The 18,977-nt window shown below is 51.3% G+C and overlaps 1 protein-coding gene across 1 annotated transcript in view; it reads right to left on the bottom strand.

Annotated features, from left to right (window-relative positions):
• Positions 1–803: 803 nt before the first annotated feature.
• APCDD1L (APC down-regulated 1 like) overlaps positions 804–18,977 on the bottom strand; it is a 50,613-nt gene continuing 32,439 nt past the window's right edge. Inside the window, exons 2-4 of the mRNA XM_061437046.1 lie at positions 10,520–10,658; positions 7,631–8,183; positions 804–4,054 (exon numbers count right to left, since the gene is read on the bottom strand). Coding sequence (XP_061293030.1) covers positions 3,290–4,054; positions 7,631–8,183; positions 10,520–10,658 — 1,457 coding nt within the window. The 3' untranslated portion in view covers positions 804–3,289. The remainder of the gene's footprint in view (positions 4,055–7,630; positions 8,184–10,519; positions 10,659–18,977) is intronic.

Here is an 18,977-nt window from a genome sequence, read left to right as displayed (position 1 = left end):
ACTGAGCACATTCGTTTAGAGAAAGCAAAGAAATAACTTCTGTTGATAATCAGCATCTGTTAGTTAATAGGCCTCTGAGAGCTGTAGACAATTTAAACTTTTTATTAAAAAAGAAAAAAGCTCATTTACCCTCCTGGGAGCCTGTGCTATGAAATTATAAACTGCACAGGTTTTTTTTTTAAAACGTGACTGAACATACAATGGAGAACATTAATTTTGTTTTGTTTTGAATGAGAACTGTTGGCTTTACTTTCCCCTCTTCTGATTAAAGCTATCTTGAGTTCTCTGTGGAAGGTCCAGACATAATGATAAGGTGGGTCCCCAGCCCTGGAAGAGTCCCCTCAGTCCTCTGGGTAGAAACCCACCCCTCACTGGAGCCCAGAGTCTGGGAAGCTTGGCTTCTTGCCCTGGAGAAAAGAGCCTGGAACTTTCTGTCAGCAATGAGTGGGCTTTCCCAGGTGATGCTAATGGTAAAGAACCCATCTGCCAACGCAGGAGATGTGGATTCGATCCCTGGGTCAGGAAGATCCCCTGGGGGAGAGCATAGCAACCCACTCCAGTATTCTTGCCTGGAGAATCCCATGGACAGAGGAGCCTGATGGGCTATGGTCCCTAGGGTCGCAAAGTGTCAGACACGACTGAAGCAACTTAGCACACACACATCGAATGTTCCAGAACCAGGAAGCCCAGGATGGGAGGGTGCTTCCATCTCGTCCCTGGGGCCAGGAACCTTCTCTCTTCCTCAGCATAGGCTTCCTAATTAGGGGAGGCTCAGTCATGTCCTCCAAAGCAGCCCTGAACTGCTTTCTTCAAACACAGTCATGACTCCCACCCCTGCCAGGAACCGGTGCCCCAGTAGGATGCCACGAGTCAGAAGCTCTGCACTCAGGCTCTTGGGGCTCAGCTGTGGGGGCCTGGGGCTGATCCCTCTCTCCTCCAAGCCTGGGTTCTCTCTGCTAGTTGCAGAGTCCCACTCTACACTGTGGGGTGCCCCCCTCATGGGATGCCTCACCAGGCACGTGGCAGTGCCTTCTTTGCTGGTGAAGGTTAACTGCGATCACTAGCCTTGGTTCACCCAACCATATGCATCCCGGTGCTACTGAGCACCAGGTATGGCTGTACCAGTTGGAAAAGATCCCGGTGACTGATTCAGTCCTTCCCTCGAGGCAGAGAATAAACATGGATAAATCTGACAGTGATCAGCAAGCATTATAAGGAACATAAAGCAGAGTGATGGGGTGGATAGAGAGGAGAGCAGGAAACGGAGGCTGCCTTGGGGGTGGGGGGTGGAATATTCATGTGGCTTCCCCAAGGAGGTGGCACGCAGTCTGAGATGTGAATGAAAGGAGTCGCATCTCTGTGATCTGGGGGAGGAGGCACCGGGTGGCAACAATGACATGTGCAAAGGTCCTGGGGCACGAAACAGCTTGGCGTGGTCAGGAGACAGAAGCACACCCAGGGCAGCCAGGGTAGCCGGTGGTATGTCCAGACCTGGGATTTTATTCTGTGTGTGCTGGAAGCCCCTGGAGAGCTTTAATTAGCACAGGGCAGTGGTGTGAACTGAAGGAGCAACACAGAGAGAGCCAGGGTTCACCTCCACTGGTTTTATTCTCTTTCACATGTTCTCCACAAGATACTTCACTTCCTTTCTTTAGAACCATAATCCCCTTGGTTGACTTTAATAACCAGCAGGAACATTTTTCAGGCTGTTTAATTTTATTAAAAGATTCAAATTTGATGATAAATGGCAGTATGGCTGCCTCAAGCCTCGGATACAAGACTTGCTCAGCCATGGACATGTTCCCGCCACCCACCCTCATCCCCACCAGGAACATAGACACACGCAACCCCCACTGTGATGCAGTCTGAGACTGTAAATAATCTAATTATTTCTTGTACTTTGGTAAATATGCCAGGAACACTCATAGCTCTCTGAGACCTATAGAGAATATTAACTTGGTGGTTTTTTTTTTTTTTTTTATAAAGAAGAATGGGTAGATAAGTTAGCAATTTCAGCAGACTGATTGAACCCCACACTGCTGAACAGAGGACAAGGGCCTCCCTCTGAAAGCATCATTAGCCTCACAGACAATTGTTCAAGATCTGCGATAAGAGCCATAGATAGATAGGATTCTAGGATTCAGGCAGAGGAAGGAGGGTGTGACTCATCAGCACAGCGTCCCGGAAACCCTTGAGCCCACCAGGAGGCCAGTTAATTTCGCGGTGTACAGATGAGGCCCTGGGAACACAGGCAGGGTCCCTGGAGAGGCACAGCCTGTCCCCACCATGATGACAGCTCCCTCTGAACTGAGAGCATGGGCACAGCAGCACTGCAGCAGGCAGGCTGGGCACGGTGTGGCTCTCCAGCTCATCCTCCAGACACTGCTGGGCAGCCCAGTGACCCTCGGATGGTCCCAGAGATGCACCGGAGGTTTCTCTCCCTCCTTGTCAGCCAAGCACAGGGAATCTTGAAAACAGAGGATGCCAGTGCAGGCCTAATTACAGAGCACGTTAGTGTTACCGCTGTCATTAGTATTAATTACTTTCCAAAGGCTGGAAACACTGCTTTCCTCCAAAGACCTGGCCCCGGCCGCTAGCTCCACGCACTGGCGTACGGGGTGGGCAAGGGAGGCCAAGCTTCTAGGCTCAGATGGGGCCGCCTTGATTTGCTCCCTGGCCCAGGAGGGCTCAATTTCTCTGCACATGCTGTTGACAGCTTGAGGCCTGACTCGCAGAAGCACAGGCGGGCGCAGACAAACGCCAGCAGTCACAACTCAAGAAAGCTGAGTTGCCCCCAAAGAGAGACGAGCCCCTGCCGGCGAGCTGAGTTGTGCTGAAAGCCCGAAGCAGCATCTTTAATTCATGGCTTGGTTTTGAGTTGGTATTGCTAAATGCAAATTAATAATCTTTAAACAGCATCCCACAGACTCAGGAGAACTGTGGCAGCATGCACGCGGAGAACCGTGTTCCCAGTTCACTGAATCCTGGGGCTCCAGGAGAGAACTGAGGCACCATCGGGCAGGGAGATGGGCGTAGTCCACTCCTCGGACTACCCAGGAAAATCAGAGTGAGCATGTAGAAACTCGGAGCAGGTGACTTTGCTGCCAGGCCTGAGTTTGTGGTCGTGACTTAAGTTGCTGGCCATGGTGCAGACCCTGCAGGTGCTGAGCTGACGCAGCCAGGCAGTATCACTGTCCAGGACAGCCATGGGTGTAGGAGTCTATGGCCAGGAGGGAGTCCACGGGCCAGACGAGTGTCCTGAGGCACCAGCTGGAAGTATATACCTATTTCACAACCACTGGAAGAAGGCCGGCCTGAGGACCAGGAGTAGGACAGGGAGAGGGGCCACGTGGGGACGTGGTGTCCCACCGCGGACAGGCGTCTGCAGCCGAGCCCCGTGCTGCGGGGAGAAGCCCCAGGTCACGCTGTCACAGAGCACCAGGGGTGCTTGATAGGAGGTGGGCCGCTTCTCCGGAGTGTCGGGACTCGAGCCGTCGGTGGGCCTTTGTCCAATGAAGAGCAGGCTTTGCCCAAGGGGGTCCCGCTCCATCCTGAACAGCTCATACTCCACGTGGGGCAGCCTGATGCCCAGTGGCAGGCACCCATTAGTGGCAGTGATGTCACGCTCAGCTCCCAGGGCCCAAGCCCCCGGGCCCCCACAGCTGCTCGGTTCAGAGAAGTTGAGCATGGCCGTGGTGACCCGGTCCATGGGGGTGACGCGGGCCCTTGTGACCTGGAACACCAGCTCAGTGCCACCTCGAACCTTGACGGATGGTGTGCCCTTGGTATAGTGGCCGGCCGCATAGACAGTGAAGGTGGGCTGCCGGCAGGTGGGGTCTGAGAAGTGGTGGTAATATCCTTCCCAGGATCGGTTGTGACCGTGGAAGGTGAAGAGCCTGGTGAGGAAGAGCACGGCGGGGCGTACCTCGCACCCGGGGCTGACCCAGTGGCCGCCCAGGCGCAGAGGCAGGGCCGCCTGAGGGGGCAGCACGGGTGGGTGGTGCTCGTCAGAGCGGGCGATGAGGCTGCAGGCTGGACAGGGGTGGGCATGGTGCTGGCAGAGACAAAGGGGAAGGGGGTGACGTCAGAGGTGGGGTGCCAGGGTGTGCCTGGAGTGGGCTGGCTCGTAATCCCACCCACCGCCCCCGCACCCATCACTTCCTTCATTCCTGCCTCCAGCCCCGTGGTCACTTTACTCTTCTTGAACCTCTGTCAGCTCCTCCATCCTCTAGGCCTTTGCACCTGCTGCTGCTTCCACCTGGACCCCACCTTCCCCTCCGCCCCAACACGTGGCCTGACTGCCCTCTTCCCAACCTCTAAGTCTCAGCTCAGAGACCGGCCTCAGAGAGACCTCTTCTGACCTCGCCTTGGATGGTGGCCCTCAGAGATGCACCATCCCCTCTTTCCTCTTCTCTCCGCCCCTACCCCTTCATTGGACAGTAAGCTCCAGAGAGCCAGACCGTCTCTCCCTGGCTGTTATACCCCCACCCGCGCAAGGTTCCTGTTCACAGCAGGTGTATTGGGTGAAGGAAGGAAGGAGAGATGGAACTTGTATCCTGGGATTTGAAAGGAGGTGTCCTTTCCCATACCTGGCCTGCTTGGTCCTAAAACCTGACCATTAACATTTACTATCCTTCTTGCCTGTAGTTACTCCCTTCACTCCCAACTCATTCTTTGTTAGGTGCTTCTTAAGGGCCAAGAGCTGTGCTGAGCGCATTCCACGCGCTGTTACTTTAGAGCCGCTAAAATTCTCATGCCCCAAGACCTGCTTGCTGAGGGTCTGTGCTGAGGTGTGGCTGAAAAGTTGGCAAAGTGATGAGACACAAAGATGTTCATTCCTGTGTTGTTTAGAACTGGAAACCCAGTCCCCACTGCACTGTCACGTGAGGGCACGGTCCTCAGTTGTCTGAGGCTGTGGGTTTGTTTTCCTCTCGCTTTGGCCTTATTTACAGTTGCCTCTGCCTTATAAATTCTCATGAGTTGGGTTTACAGTAAAACACGTCAACAGGAAGCAGATGCTGAACCAAATTGCGTGGGAGGAGTCAGTCTGCTTTTGGAGTGAAAAAGCTCAGTCCAGGCCAAGAAGAAACAAGATACTGACTTCTTTTTTTTTTTTAAAGGGAGCTGCTGCCCAGAATTTAGTTGAGAGCATCATTCTGAAAGGTAAATGTCCTGGAACAGCCTCTTGTCAAAGCAAGCTTTAGCTTGCTCCAGAAGGGGACTCTAGCTTTAGCTGCTCCAGAAGGGGACTCAGGGCCAAGGGCGTACAACAGGGCCAGGAAGGGAAATGCTTCTTGAGGGTCCAGCTGGGAAAACAGATCCAATTTTTTTTTCTTGCCAAACAAAAAACAAAAAAACATATTTCCACAGATTGCTGCTGGGTGAGTCTCATGCCAAACAAGAGGCATTTGGGAGTTCTGATTTAGAAAGGAAATATTGGATGAGTGAGAACTTTTTTTTTTCTTATTTATTTCTATGATGAACCTACACTTGCCCGGAATTCTACTTCTATCATACAGAAAATGATATTCTTTTTGTTTTGGGGGATTTTGACCCAGAGGACCTGAAGGCACTTGGCACTGCTAAATAAATGGCTACAGAAGTGTTTATAACAAAGAAGCAAGAAAGCTGGGTAGTTAGCTGGAGTGCTGGTAATTGGAGTGCTGGCTGATAAGAGTCTCCTCTAATTTAGGCATTTTAACCCACATTCCAATTGTTGTTACACTAATGTGTATGGACAGGACATAATGTATTATATCAAAATAATCTCTGGGCTGCCTTTCTCCCTCAAAGGATATCTTCTGCATACAGGCTATCTGGGGATGCTGGCTGATGATCTGGGGCAACCAGTCTTCTGCAATGGCAGAGACAAATGGAGAACAAGCACGACTGGAAGCTGAGAGAGGGGGAGAGAGAGCATTTCCTTCTCCGGTGCTCTGGAAGAGGGTGGAAGGAAATACCCATCTCCCTCAAAAAGCCTCCATCACTGTGCACAGGTCCGGAGTTGCATGTGTTAATACACAAGACTCTGGCCAGCAGAATTCACACTTGTGTGCAAGCCAAACGCCTTCTGATTTAAGCTTGTTACATAAAGTTATACCAACAACACAGAACAGTTTCTAATTAACCCCTAGAGGTGACACCGGGCTTAGATGATTTTGGTCGATTAGGACTCTATATCCAGGCAATGAATTTGGGGATCAAATTGGCTTTAAATTAACTTCTAAAAATGTTCATATTTACCATCTGGTTTGGGTTGTGGGCAAGGCTTGGGACCCAGAGAGCTTAAGGTAATGACTAATTCGTTACTTGGGAGTCTATCTGCAGTGTATCCATCTTTGAAATTATCTTCCTTTTTCTTTTTCTATGGGGAGGGGGGCAGTTGGTGAGAAGACGTTTAATTTAATGTCTGCACATCTGGCCTGCCGTCCCAGGCTCCCATGCACGTGTGTCCTGCTTCGCAATCATGCTGCAGATTGCATGGGTACCCTGGGTGGTCAGGCAACAGAAGGGCAAGAGTGTGTGGCCCCAGGGACGGTGTCATCCTCCACACCTTGGGGTCCTTCCTCTCTGTGTCTGGAGCAGACTGCCCTCCTAATGAGGTGATGGGTGCCAGTAACCACCCCACCACCAGCACTTGCTCTGCTCTGAGAAGGATGGACATCAGAGCGGCCTGGAACATTGGCTGGCAAACAGAATTGTTTCGAGGTCATGAAAAGAACTCGGGCTAATTTTCTGATTGCGAGAACTTCTTATTGTGCTTCCTCCCAGATCCTGAGTTGGGAGGAGGGAAGAGGGAGAAGGAGAGAGAGCAGAGGGTGCCCCTGCCTCCCGCCACCCCCACCCCCAATACACAGTGGATGCTTCGCCTCATTTGATTTAATTCCTTAAGCGTCTAGTATACAGCAGGCACTCAATACACGCTGAATGTGTGAGGGTTGCCTGTGGGTTCAAAGAACACCTGATAAGGATACCTGAATGATTTTCACTTTTGAAAAATATCCCTTGGGTATCTCTTACAGACAGTCTTAACCCAGCATCCTAACCTTGACTTCATTTTTACTAACCTCAACGTAAACTCAAAAGAATTAAAAATTCTTCCAATTGTGAAAGCGGGCAGCAAAGCCCTGTAGCCCTGTGGCTTCAGTGCCCCCCAACCCCCCAGTTCATATAGCAACGTTTATGGGCCCAGCAAGTGTGCCAGCCCCTGGGCTCTGGGTGGGGACACAGAGGGGCAGAGGGCTTCCCCCTTGCAGAGGATCCAGTGCTGCTGGGGCAAGGCAGTCAACTGCAAATTCAGTGCAGCCCTGAGTGTGTGCAGAGTGGGGATGGGAGGGGACAACTGAGCAGAGACCTGAGAGACAGGGACCTGCACCGTCCCAGCAGGGGCAGGAAAGAACCCTCTAGAGTCCAGGAGGGCCACACTCAAGAAGGCAACCCAGGAGTTCCTGCTGGAAAAAGCCAGTCCTCTCCAGACCTGAGGAAAGGCCTCAAGCAGAGGGAAGAGCATGTGCAAAGGTCCTGAGGCCGGCAGACCAGTGTGGGGTTGGAGTCGCGGGGAAAGAGGGCTCCAGGCAGGGAGAGGCCCCACAGGCTCTCAGAACTCACCCTCCCTGGACCCCAGACTCACCAGGGCGCTCTGCAGCGGACGCTGGTAGCCGGTGGGCCGGTAGTGCCGCCGCTCGGCCCGCTCGGTGTGGATGTCCCCCAGGTAGAGCTCCTCCACCAGGCGAGGCGCGGCCCGGGGCTCGGGCTGCAAGCGGCGCTGCACGCGCACCAGGCTGAGCTCGTGCATGGTGAAGCCCAGGGCGGCCGCGCAGTCACGCTCAGCCCCGGCGCCCAGCAGCTCGTACAGGGCCCCGGGCAGCCAGGCCCGCGCCGGGGGCAGGCGGTGCGCGCAGTCCCCGCCCGCCTTACTGTGGTCCAGGCGCCTGGCCACGTCAAGCAGGGCGCGGCGGCTGTGGAAGACGACGCCCACCTTGTGCAGATGGTAGTCGGCCTCCGTGGCGCCGCGGGTGACCCAGGAGGCCCGGCGCAGGCGCACCCTGCCCTTGATGAGCAGCGAGTGGGTGGGCTCGCTGCACGAGGGGTCCCGGTAGAAGAACTGGTAGGCGCGGAACAGGCGGTTGGGGTAGAAAGTATAGGAGCGGATGAGGAACTCGGGTCCCGGGCGCACCTCGCAGCTGCGGGGCAGAGGGAGAAGAGTGCAGGGCAGTGAGCTGGGCTCGTGCATGGTGAAGCCCAGGGCGGCTCCGGGCTCCACCTCCCTCAGCCTTCCTCTCAGGCCTGCAGGCTCAGTTCCCCCAGCTGCCCTCAGCCCCACCCTGCATGCTGGGGGCCTTCCCCTTTTGCCTTATGGTCTCAACAGAAGCTTTCCTTCCATTCGGTCCTAAGCACCTTTTTCAGCCGACATCTCCCCGTTTCTGGCCTGGGTCCCCCAGGGATCCCCATTGGTCCAGGAAACACACAGGCTTTGCAGCCAGAGTCCCTGGTTCAAATTCCATTTCAGTCCCTCATGAGGAGTGTGAGCCGGGATGATGCCCAGCTTCTTCCTCTGGACTCAGGCATCAGATCCACAGGCCGGGCTCCCAGGAAGCAACCAGCACAGTGATGGCACCTGGGAGGGGTTTAAGAAATGGGGGCTCCTTTGCTTTGTGTGGGGAACCCTGTGCTCTGAGCTCCAGGAGGCAGGGTCCTGCCTGTTCTTTCCCCAGTGGATTCCTGGCACCTGCTCCAGGACCAGGCACACACTGGATCCCCCAACCCTGGTCCTCATTGAGTGACTTATGAATGATGAGCACTTACATTGTCTCCCCATTTGCCAAGCTGACCACCACTGCCCCCCCACCCCAAACCAGGTTTCATCCAAGTCTGTGACAGACTTGTTGGTCTAAACTGGGGGGGTCAGCACACTTTTCATGGAGAGGGTCAGACTATAACTATTTTGTCTTTGTGGCCAGGTGGTCTTTGTTGCAGTTACTCAAGATTGTGGTCTTGGAGCCAAAGTGGCCAGAGACAGTACTGTATGTAATGGGTGTGGTTGTGTGCCAGTAAAGCTTTATTTACAAAGCCAGCCCTGGTCCTCAGGCCTTATTCTGCCGGTGATGAAAACAGGACTCCTGGACCCTGTCACATCCTGGGCTGGGGCCAGGGAGCATCTGGGACTTTCCCATGGGGGCTCAGCTGGGGTGGACGGTGGGCGAGTCCCCCCACAAATAGGCAGTACCTGGACTGTTATTTTCTCAGTATCTTTCGTACTGGGGCTGCTGGAGCAGGAGAAAAGTTCTCACCAGCCTTTTCTTTCTATCCTATGTCTTTAATACCAACCTCCCCTTTCTCCCAAAGCAAACAGAGTCGGGGCCTCAGGCAGGCAGTGAGAGACTCGGGTGAGAACCTAATGATGTTGTTTTGTTTTCAGACTTTCTTTTTAGGGTTACCTCCTATTTATGGCAAGTGGCTCAGCTCTCCATATCCATAGTGATATGACACTTCCTTTGAAACATAATCACAGTACTGTAAATGTGTACAGTGTACCAATTATCCCCCAATAAAGCTGTAAAAATACATGAATATATTTATACCAACAAAAGCAAGTTGGTTTAAAGAAGAATCGTAAGGAAATCATAAAGATTCTTCTTAAGAAGAATCATAAGAAGAAATACCACCTGTAAGAATCAGTACAGGTGGTAGTTAAACACAGAGAGAAGTGACTCACACTCCAGCGTGGGGAGATTTGCCCAAGGGAAGGTAGCAGGTCGCACTAGATGTCCTCGTGGTTCTCAGACTCTGGGTCCTTCCCTATGCTGCTCCCAGAAAGCAACAGACCCTATCTGAAGGGTACAATGGAGGACTTTCTAGGAAGAAAATACTAGAAGCTTCTAGAACTATCTGGAATGCTGTTGTCCCAGGGCAAGAACAGCCTGCAGCCAGCCCCCTTCCTCCCCATGTTCTGTCTCACACTGACCCTGGCCAGTGATGCCTGAATCCCACCTGGCCTGTGGAAGGTGGGGGCAGAGCCTGGGAATGCATCCAGAGCAACTTTGCAGATCTCAAGTCCCCACCCACCCCAGGGAGCTGCTAGCAGATGTTTGGCAGTGGAATTTCCCCCTGACCTCAGGAGGTGCATGGAGGACATGCAAAGTCCAGTCCTTAACCCCAGAGTGGGACTGGCCCAAGGGGATGGTGGGTGAGGACGCTGCCTGCCTTCTCTCTGACCCTAGCGGGGAGGACTCTCCTGGCTGCCCCACCAGTGAGGGCAGAGCGCTAAGCCCACCCCTCAGAGCAGCAGTGGGGCCTCAGAAATGTCAGGTGAGACTATCAGGTGAAAGGGAGAATTGGGTGGATGGCTCCTTCTGGCCTCCTAGGCTCACTCTGGGGAGGGTGACAAGCAAGCCCATGCCTGGGCAGCCTCTGGACAACCAGATGAATTGTGCCCGTTTCACAGATGTGAACACCTCCGTGTTCAGGGTGAGGTCTCCCGGCCCACGGGCCTATGCTCAGTATGACCCTCAGGTCTTACCCAGTGGAGATCCAGGGCCCGTCCAGGCGTGGGGGCAGCAGCGCGGTGACCAGGGCTCTGCTGGGCAGGGGCTGCTGGCAGCTTGGTTCCCAGTGCAGATGGCCCGCCCCTGCCATCCCAGCTGCCTCTGAAGTGCGGGCTGCAAAGCAGACAGACCCAGGTCAGCGATCTGGGCACACCCTAGTTCTCTAGCTGACTGGCACCCCTCTCCTGGCTCAGGATGCAGCAGAGAGCTAGGCAAGAGTCTGTGCCCACCTGCACCTCCTCCTGTGGCCAAGTGCCACTGGGCGGCTGTGGAAAGGCCCTGCACCAGGGGCAGGAGGCCGCCAGGACCCAGACAGAGAAGCCGGACAGTGGGACTGCCATCCTCTCCCTTACGAGCCCAGGTTCAGCTTGACCTCTGCCCCCTGGAGCAGCCAGACCTGCACCTGCCCCTCGCGGCCACTCCCTTCGTGGTCTCTCGGTGGTGCCAGGCCCAGGCATTGTCCATCCCCACATGGGTGGACCAGGAAGGCACTGGGGTACACAGTGATGCTCAGGATGTGTGTGGTAGGACCCGGGCTGAAGCACAAGGCCAACAGAGGGGCGGTGGGGGTGGGGTTGGGGGTGGGGGACTCAGAGGCCTCATGGAAGAGGGCCCCCCACCCTCTTCAGGGACCCCTCCCTCCCCTGCCAGATATGATCATCTGGTGGAGACCAGACAGGCCTGGCCAGATCTTCACTTCTAGGAGCGGCCCGGAGGTGAGAGCACCAGGGCCTTCATCTGCTAAAGAGCAGCAACTCCCCTGGAAACTGTCAACCCCACTCAGAGAGGCAGGCTTGACGTGGCCCAGATGCGGGAGGCTGTAAGCTTGGTGGTAGCAGCGTCCAAATGTTATAGCTGCTGCAACCCGCTGGCCCCACTCCATCGCCAGCCTTCCTAGGGTGTTTCCCCCTACACCACACCAGGTTCAGGAAAGGTGCTCGGGCCGGGAGGCTTGGGGTCCCCTCCTTGCCCCTTCACAGCAGTCTTCTGGAGCCCCCAAGCTCTCTGCTCCCCCTTGGCCTGCCAGAGGTCTGGGGTCTCCCTGGGAGACTCTTGGGTTCCCATGGGACTGGCTGAGAAAGCTGGAATGACGCTGATGGTGACAACGACACGAGGCGGCAGCAGCCCCTCTTAGCTGGGTACCGACTCTGGACATCTTTATTATGTTATTTTATACATATTTTTACACGTTAGCTCACCATCGCGATGACCCTAGGGAATGGTGTTAGTCTCGACTTCCCATGATGGGCAGAGCCAAGGGCTCAGTGAACTGGGCTCAGCTGGCCCCAGGCCTGGCCTGCCCCAGGGGATGGAGCCAGGCTTGGAGCCAGGCCGTGGGCTCTGGCCTGTCAGCTTAACTGTGGCTCCTTTTGAATCACAGGCAGGGGAAGGGGTTGAAGGAATGAACGAGTGAAAATGCTGCTGCAGCACTGGATCCTTGTATGTTCCTGCTGTGCCCTACACCTGATTTGTGGACTTCAATCAGCCAAATAAGACAGATGGAGACAGACAGCTGGTGCACCAGCGCTGCGGTGTCCCCAGGGACAGGGGGCACTTGGATTACCCCAAGGGCTGTCAGGGCCACTCCTCAGAGTAACTCCATGCAAGGAGAGGCTTGAAAGAGTAGTTCTGTGCTCACTCGGGCACATCTAGTCTTTTGGGGACCAGAGCCAGGACGCTGAGGCGCCTGAGTTGGGCCAAACGCCCAGCAAAGCTGATTGCGAGTCTGGAGCTGAAATACACACGCCAGGGTATCCACGCTTCACACCTTCTTCTTGAGCTCCCAAGAAGACGTTGGGTTCACAACATGCTATTTTTTTTTTTTTTTGGACACCAAAAACGTTTTGTATTTTGACATGAATCCTCAGATACCATCTTCCCACTAAGTGTCTTTTAGTTTGTCTTGTTTTTCTGCGAAAATTTGGGATTTAATTAATTCAGGAGATGATGAGATATGGTGGGATCTCACCGTATTCAGAACATGTACACACGAAACACAAAATGGAGCCCTTCTTGGTAAAAAGCTCAGAGTGGAGCGTGATACTGCCTCCTGGCTGGAGCTTCAACTTCAAGGTTACAAAAAATGAAACCAACCGATGAGAAATGAACTCGTGAAATGCTTCCAGTCCCAGCTTTGGAGGCTGCTTATAGATTTTCTTTTCTCTCTCTCCCTCTCTTCTCCCCTAGAAAAGTCTGGGCTCAGGAAACCACAGCGGAAAGCAGATGGTGCCATGGGCTGGCTTGCACGACTTTTCTCAGGGACCTGATAGACGGAGTTAAATGCGTGGGCCAAATTGATTTTTATCAACCATGGATTTTTAATTAACAGTGGTGTCCACTTGCCGCCATCCATTATTTACTGTTTACCCACTAATTAAAAATTATGCTGCTTTTGCACTCATAGAGCAGGACATTTGAAATTAGATCGTGTCGTTGAAATTACCTGCAGAATGAAATCCGGAGCGTCCAATTGCTCAGACCAGACTACTGGGGTTTCAGATCTGATGTGCTCCAGCCTGTTGTGTGATTGTGAGTCAGAATGCCAGCAGTGGGCTGCACCGCAGACATCACGTGGAGCCTGCCTGGGGCCTTAGTGGAGAAGACGACTTCGGAGCCTGTCTTGAGCACTGGTACTTTGTGGTCTCAAGAGGTGGTCTCACCCCATAAGCACCCAGGAGGCAGCCGGTCGGCACCCTGATGGAGTGCTTACATGTGCCGGCCATTCCTACGGACCATCTGCAAGACCTCCCATGGCCCAGGTTCCGTCTGTGCCCCCATTTTGCAGACAAGGAAACTGAGGTTCAGAGGATGGAGAGTTGGCTACCCCAGGCAGGTGCTTCATATTCAATTAACAAATAAAATAGGGTAAAATACACCTAACATAAACATTACCATTTTAACCACTTTAAAGCATACGATTAAAATTCAGTGGCATTTAAGATGTTCACCAGGTCACGCAAACATCAGCTCTGTCGAGTTCCAGAATCTTTTCATCACCCCAAAAGGAAGCCCTGCACACATTAGCAGTCACTCTCCACGCCTCTCTCCTCTCAAACCCTTGCAGCCACTAATCTGCTTTCTGTCTCGGTGGATTGGCCTATTCGGGGGTATTTCGTAAAATAAAAAATATGTGCCCTTTTCTTATCTGCTGTTCACAACACTTCTGTTAGGTGGACGTGATTATCTTCATTTTCCAGATGAAAAATGGAGTCTTGGGAGCCGGTTTATACCCAGGTGCACCGTCCTGTTTTCTTCAAAGATCATGAGACGCGTGGGTCTGGATCAATAGGGGAGGGGGCGGGGGAGGGAAGGCGTGCGGTTCGTAGCCAGAGCAGATGGAGAAATATCAGGTCTTCAGATATCTTTCTGTTGGGGGCAAAAAGCAAAAGAAAAACACTCGCTTTTTTTTTCTATCCTAATTGGCTTGTTCCGAGGTTCTGGGAGGTGTGCCAGGTGATTTTAGGTGCAGTGGTGAGCATTTCTTATTCCAGTGGTTATACATCGATTTTAGAGGGTGTTAAAAAGCAGCGGCTGTTACTGTAGCAAAATCAGGCTTTCACAGCCCACAAAGATAAGACTGAGTTTTAAAAGGGGTTTGGTCTGCATTGGATTTTTTTAAAAATTAAGTAACACTTTACGTAAATGATATTTAATAAGCAACTATTTAATATGTAGATGTGGTCAGTAGCCCGAAGGGGTGCACAGAATGGCAGAGGCCAAGGTTATCACCTCTCTTCCCAACATGGCTGTGCATTCTGGAGCCTTCATGACCAAGGACAGCAAACTACGAGACTGAAAATGGCAGGACTTTATTCTTTCACAGTCTGGAGACCAGAAGTCTGAAATCAAGGTGTGGGCAGGGCTGCCTCTCTCTGGACGTTCCAAGGGAGGGTCCTTCCTGCCTCTTCCAGCTTCTGGGGGCCCAGGGCATCCATGGCTTTTAAGTGTATCATTTTACTCTTTCCCTGTCTTCACATGACTGTCTTTTCTCTATGTGTCTATGTCTTTGTAGTCAAACCTCCTTCTCCTCTCTTATAAAGACATCAGTCACTGGGTTCGGGTCCACCTTTATCCAGTACGACTGCATCTATATCAGCAGAGACCTTTTTCCAAATAAGGTCACATTTACTGGTACCATCTTTTTAGGGACACAATTCAATTCACAACCCATACCAAGCCACCCAGGCCTCCCAGGACCATACCCTTTGTCCATTCTCTTCTCTCTCCCCTCCCCTACCATGAACTTTGCATGGCCGTTACATGCTTTGTAAGGGAGCACGTGATGGCCAGAGTTCCTGTTCTCTCGGGGAGGCTGGCATTAATCAAGGAGACCCACTATGGATTGTAATTTCAAAGAATCATAAGTGTCTCAAAGGAAATTTACACAATGGCCAAAAACTTCCTAATACACTTGAAGTAGCATTCCATGCTTTTCCTTAGGATCTCCAGGGCCCTTCAAAATTGGCTGTCTTCCAAGGCCATCCATAAGCCCCCACCATACTTCTCCACTGTGTGTTCCTGGGGATGAGCAGCAAAGACTCTCCCGCCTCGGGGCCATTGCAGAGCTATTTCTTGGCCAGAGCATCCTCCCTCTGTTTTGAGCTGGGTGCTCTCCGCTTGCTGCGGCCTCAGCATAATTGGAATTCCTGGCAGGCTGACATCAAACCTTCCCTTTTGCTCTTTTCTACCTCTCTTCTCACCTGTACAGCACTCATCACCTCTCTCAATTACTTACCTGCTTACTGTTGTTAATTTACTTTTATTTTTTGACTTTGCAAGTTGAGATCATTTCATACCTTACAAAAATATTGCTGAAGCAGTAGAGCGAGCTCTACTAGCCCTGATTTCCCCAAAGGTTACCATCTTGCATAGACATAGTACAATGGTCAAAACCAAGAAATTAACATTGATCCCATGTTATGACCTAACCTACAAATTCTATGCAGATATTACCAGTTGTCCCAGTAATGTTTCCTTTCTGGTCCAGAATCCAATGCAGGATCAGACATCACATTTAGTTGTTACGTCTTTTTGTTGTTGTTCAGTCGCTCAGTCACGTCCAACTTTTTGCGACCCCACGGACTGCAGCACACCAGGCTTCCCTATCCTTCACTATCTCCTGGAATTTACTCAGATTCATGTCCATTGAGTCAGTGATGCTATCTAACCATCTGATCCTCTATCACCCCCTTCTCCTTTTGCCTTCAATCTTGCCCAGGATAAGGGTCTTTTCTAACGAGTCATCTTTTCACATCAGGTGACCAAAGTATTGGAGCTTTGGCTTCAGCCTCAGTCCCTCCAATGAATATGCAAAGTTGATTTCCTTTAAGATTGACTGGTTTGATCTCCTTGCTGTGCAGGGGACTCTCAAGAGTCTTCTCCAGCACCACAGTTTGAAAGCATCAATTCTTCAGCCCTCAACTTTCTTTATGGTTCAACTCTCACTTCTGTACATGACTCAGGGAAAAACCATAGCTTTGACTCCTTGGACCTTTGTCAGCAAAGTGATGTCTCTGCTTTCTAATATGATGTCTAGGTTTGTCATAGCTTTTCTTCTAAGGAGCAAGTGTCTTTTAAATTCATGGCTGCAGTCGCAGTCCACAGTAAGGTCTCTTTAGTCCTTCAATCAGAAATGCTTCTTGAGTCTTTGTTTTTCATAAACTTGACACTTTTGAAGAGTACTGGCCAGTTATTTTGAAGTGTGTTCTTCAATTTAGGATTTTTGGATATTTCTTCATGATTACATTCAGTTTACATGGTTTGGGCCCAAACCCCAAAGAAGTGATTTTGTGCCCTTCTCAGTGCATTGCTTGAGGAAGCACTGGTGATATTAACTTTGACCACTCACTTAAGGAGGCATCTGCTAAATGACTATTTTCCTCTTTGTAATTAATAATTATCTTATGGGGATATACTTAGAGATCATGCAAATATCTTGTTTGCCATTATACTCCCCCTGCTAACTTTAGCATCTATTGATGACCAGTGATGATTCTTACTTACAGGTTATAACTGTGGTGTTTTCCAAATGGTCATTTGCTAGTTCCACCCTTCTTTCTGAATCTATTAACTGGGATTGTGCTATAAAGAAGCACGCTCTCTTCTCCTTGCTTATCTCTTTATTCGATTATTATTTGTATTAGTGTGAACTCAGCGATATTTGTTTTACAGGTTACGATCCATTGCTATCATTATTTAGTCTGTAGCTCAAATTATCCCTGTGGCCCTCAGGAGCACTATCGACTTACTTCCTGGGTCCTTTCTAAATGCATTTGTTATTTATTTGTTTTAGCATGTCCTCACTTTCTGGCACTAGATCTTCTAGGCTCATTATGTACGTATTTCTCCAAGGTGTCCTGGTTCCTTTTATTGGAGAATGGTATTTAGAAACCAAGATCTGGGTGCTGGGTGCTCACTGCTAGTGAGGTGTCACTCCAGACACCCCAAGTCTCTCTCTTCTTTTTCCTTCCTTCCTTCCCTCCCTCCCTCTTTTCTTTCTCTCTTTCTCCTCCTGCCCTCCCTCCCTCTCCTCTTTCTTTCTTTTCGTCCTTTATTTCCTCTTTTCTTTCTCCCTCCTTTCCATGAGGACAGGCCCTTATCTCTCTTGTTCCCTGCCGACTCCCCAGCCCCTTAGGACAGTGTCCAGTGGATGCTAACGATCTGTTGTGTCAAGACATGGACACCACTTAGGACAATGCCTTCACATAGTTAGCACTCAGTAAATGCTAGTCGTGGTCGCTGCTTTTAGTTGAATGGATGAATGAATGACTCATGCTCCATGAGATCAATGCCCATAAATTCCTTGTTGATACTTCGCCCATCCCTTGGGGCCTCCCCTCCTAAAAATTGGCTGGTGATTTCCATCATGTGTGTGGCTAATAGGGTCAGGCTTGAAATGGAAGTGAGGAAAAAGAAGGCTTGCAGCTGTTGGGATCACTAAGAATCTGGCTGAGGGTAGAAGGATAATAAGTAAGGGAGTTCCCAGCAGGAAGGGAATCCTGGTTTATCCAAGTAGGGAGAAAGGAAAGACAAGTAGTCAAAGGGAGATTTAAGTCTGAGCCTCAAGTCCTGCCGAGAGTTTTGAGGATGGGTCAAATCTGGCATAAGCACCTGATGCTAGCTCCTTGGCTTTAAAGCCTTTTTGATCCTTGGGGCCTGCCCCGCAAAACTAGGACCCTGATATGGTTCTTCATCCCAGGGCAGGCTCCAGCCTGGCTCCACAGCACTGCTCAATAGACACATACTGTGAGTCACACATTATAAAAAGCCAAACAGTAGCAGGTGCAATTAATTTTAACAATATTTTATCCAGACCCGAAAGTGTCTGTAATAAATTCAACATGTATAAATACAAAAACTAGCGGTGAGATATTTTATACGCTCTTTCAAACACAAGTCTTCGAAGTCGGGTGTGCATATACACTCCAGCACAGCTCAGTTTAGATGGGTCCCATTTCAGGGGCTCAGGGGCCCCTTCTGTACTGGATAGTACAGAGATGTCTGCATCAGATTTCACTGTATCAGAGGTTTTCAAGCTGGTTTCCAAAAACCAGAGATGTTTTTTTCAGGAGAGAAGGGGAGACCCAGTGAGTGGGACCCCGGCCTTTTTCAGCCCACGAAGGCCCCCCACCCTTTGCTCTGGTTTATGTCCTGGGAGGCTAATTAAGATCTGCTTTGAAAAAAGTGTTCTCTTGCTTAAAAAAAAAAAAAAAATCTGAAACCCTCTGGTTTATTTCAAAATCCTGAGCTTGAGGTAATTCACCTAGAATGTCTGTACTTGGAAGCTTACGCACATTTTCAATAAAAATCCCCACCCCAAAATAACCTCTCTTGATTAGAGGCGGCCGCCCTTTACACTCTGAGAAATGCTGGCGTGCAACGGCACACAGGGGACGTTTGGCCAACAAGCTTCGGAATCCGGCTGTTGAGATGGCAGCCGTCACCGCGTCGCTACAGCAGAAGACGTGCTTTGCAAGGCGGCCACGGCACAAAGGCCACGCAGGGTTTCCGTTTAAACTCCCCTGAGAAGGTCACAGATTGACATGCGGTGCCGGTACCAGCAAGTCACAGAAATATGAACATAAACTTTGAATTCTAAGGAGCCTAAACTTCCCCCTCTGGTGTGGACGGCCAGCCCTCACACCCCTCATATGGCCCTCATTTGGCCGTAATTGAATCTCATTATCCATCTGATCCGAGGGTCTTTGCCTTCAAGGCCAGAGGGAAGGGGCGTTGCGGGGGAGGGATTGGACAGGACAGACTTTGTATTTTTGGGAAACTCAGAAATGGCATGCTCTAGAAAAAGGACACTCTGCTTCCCCAGCCCTGCAGCTTCCCGGGACTGAGAAGTGTGCCTGCCTTTGCATGGTGAGTTTGGAGAGTTGGTGAGTTGAGCGAGCAACTTTCTGCTCCCTCAGGACATGGTCCCTCCTG

Source organism: Bos javanicus, chromosome 13, assembly GCF_032452875.1.
Source record: "Bos javanicus breed banteng chromosome 13, ARS-OSU_banteng_1.0, whole genome shotgun sequence".
Classification (NCBI taxonomy): Eukaryota; Metazoa; Chordata; class Mammalia; order Artiodactyla; family Bovidae; genus Bos; species Bos javanicus.
The sequence above is the reverse complement of the archived record's forward strand: the minus strand, read 5'-3'. Positions and strand labels throughout refer to the sequence as shown.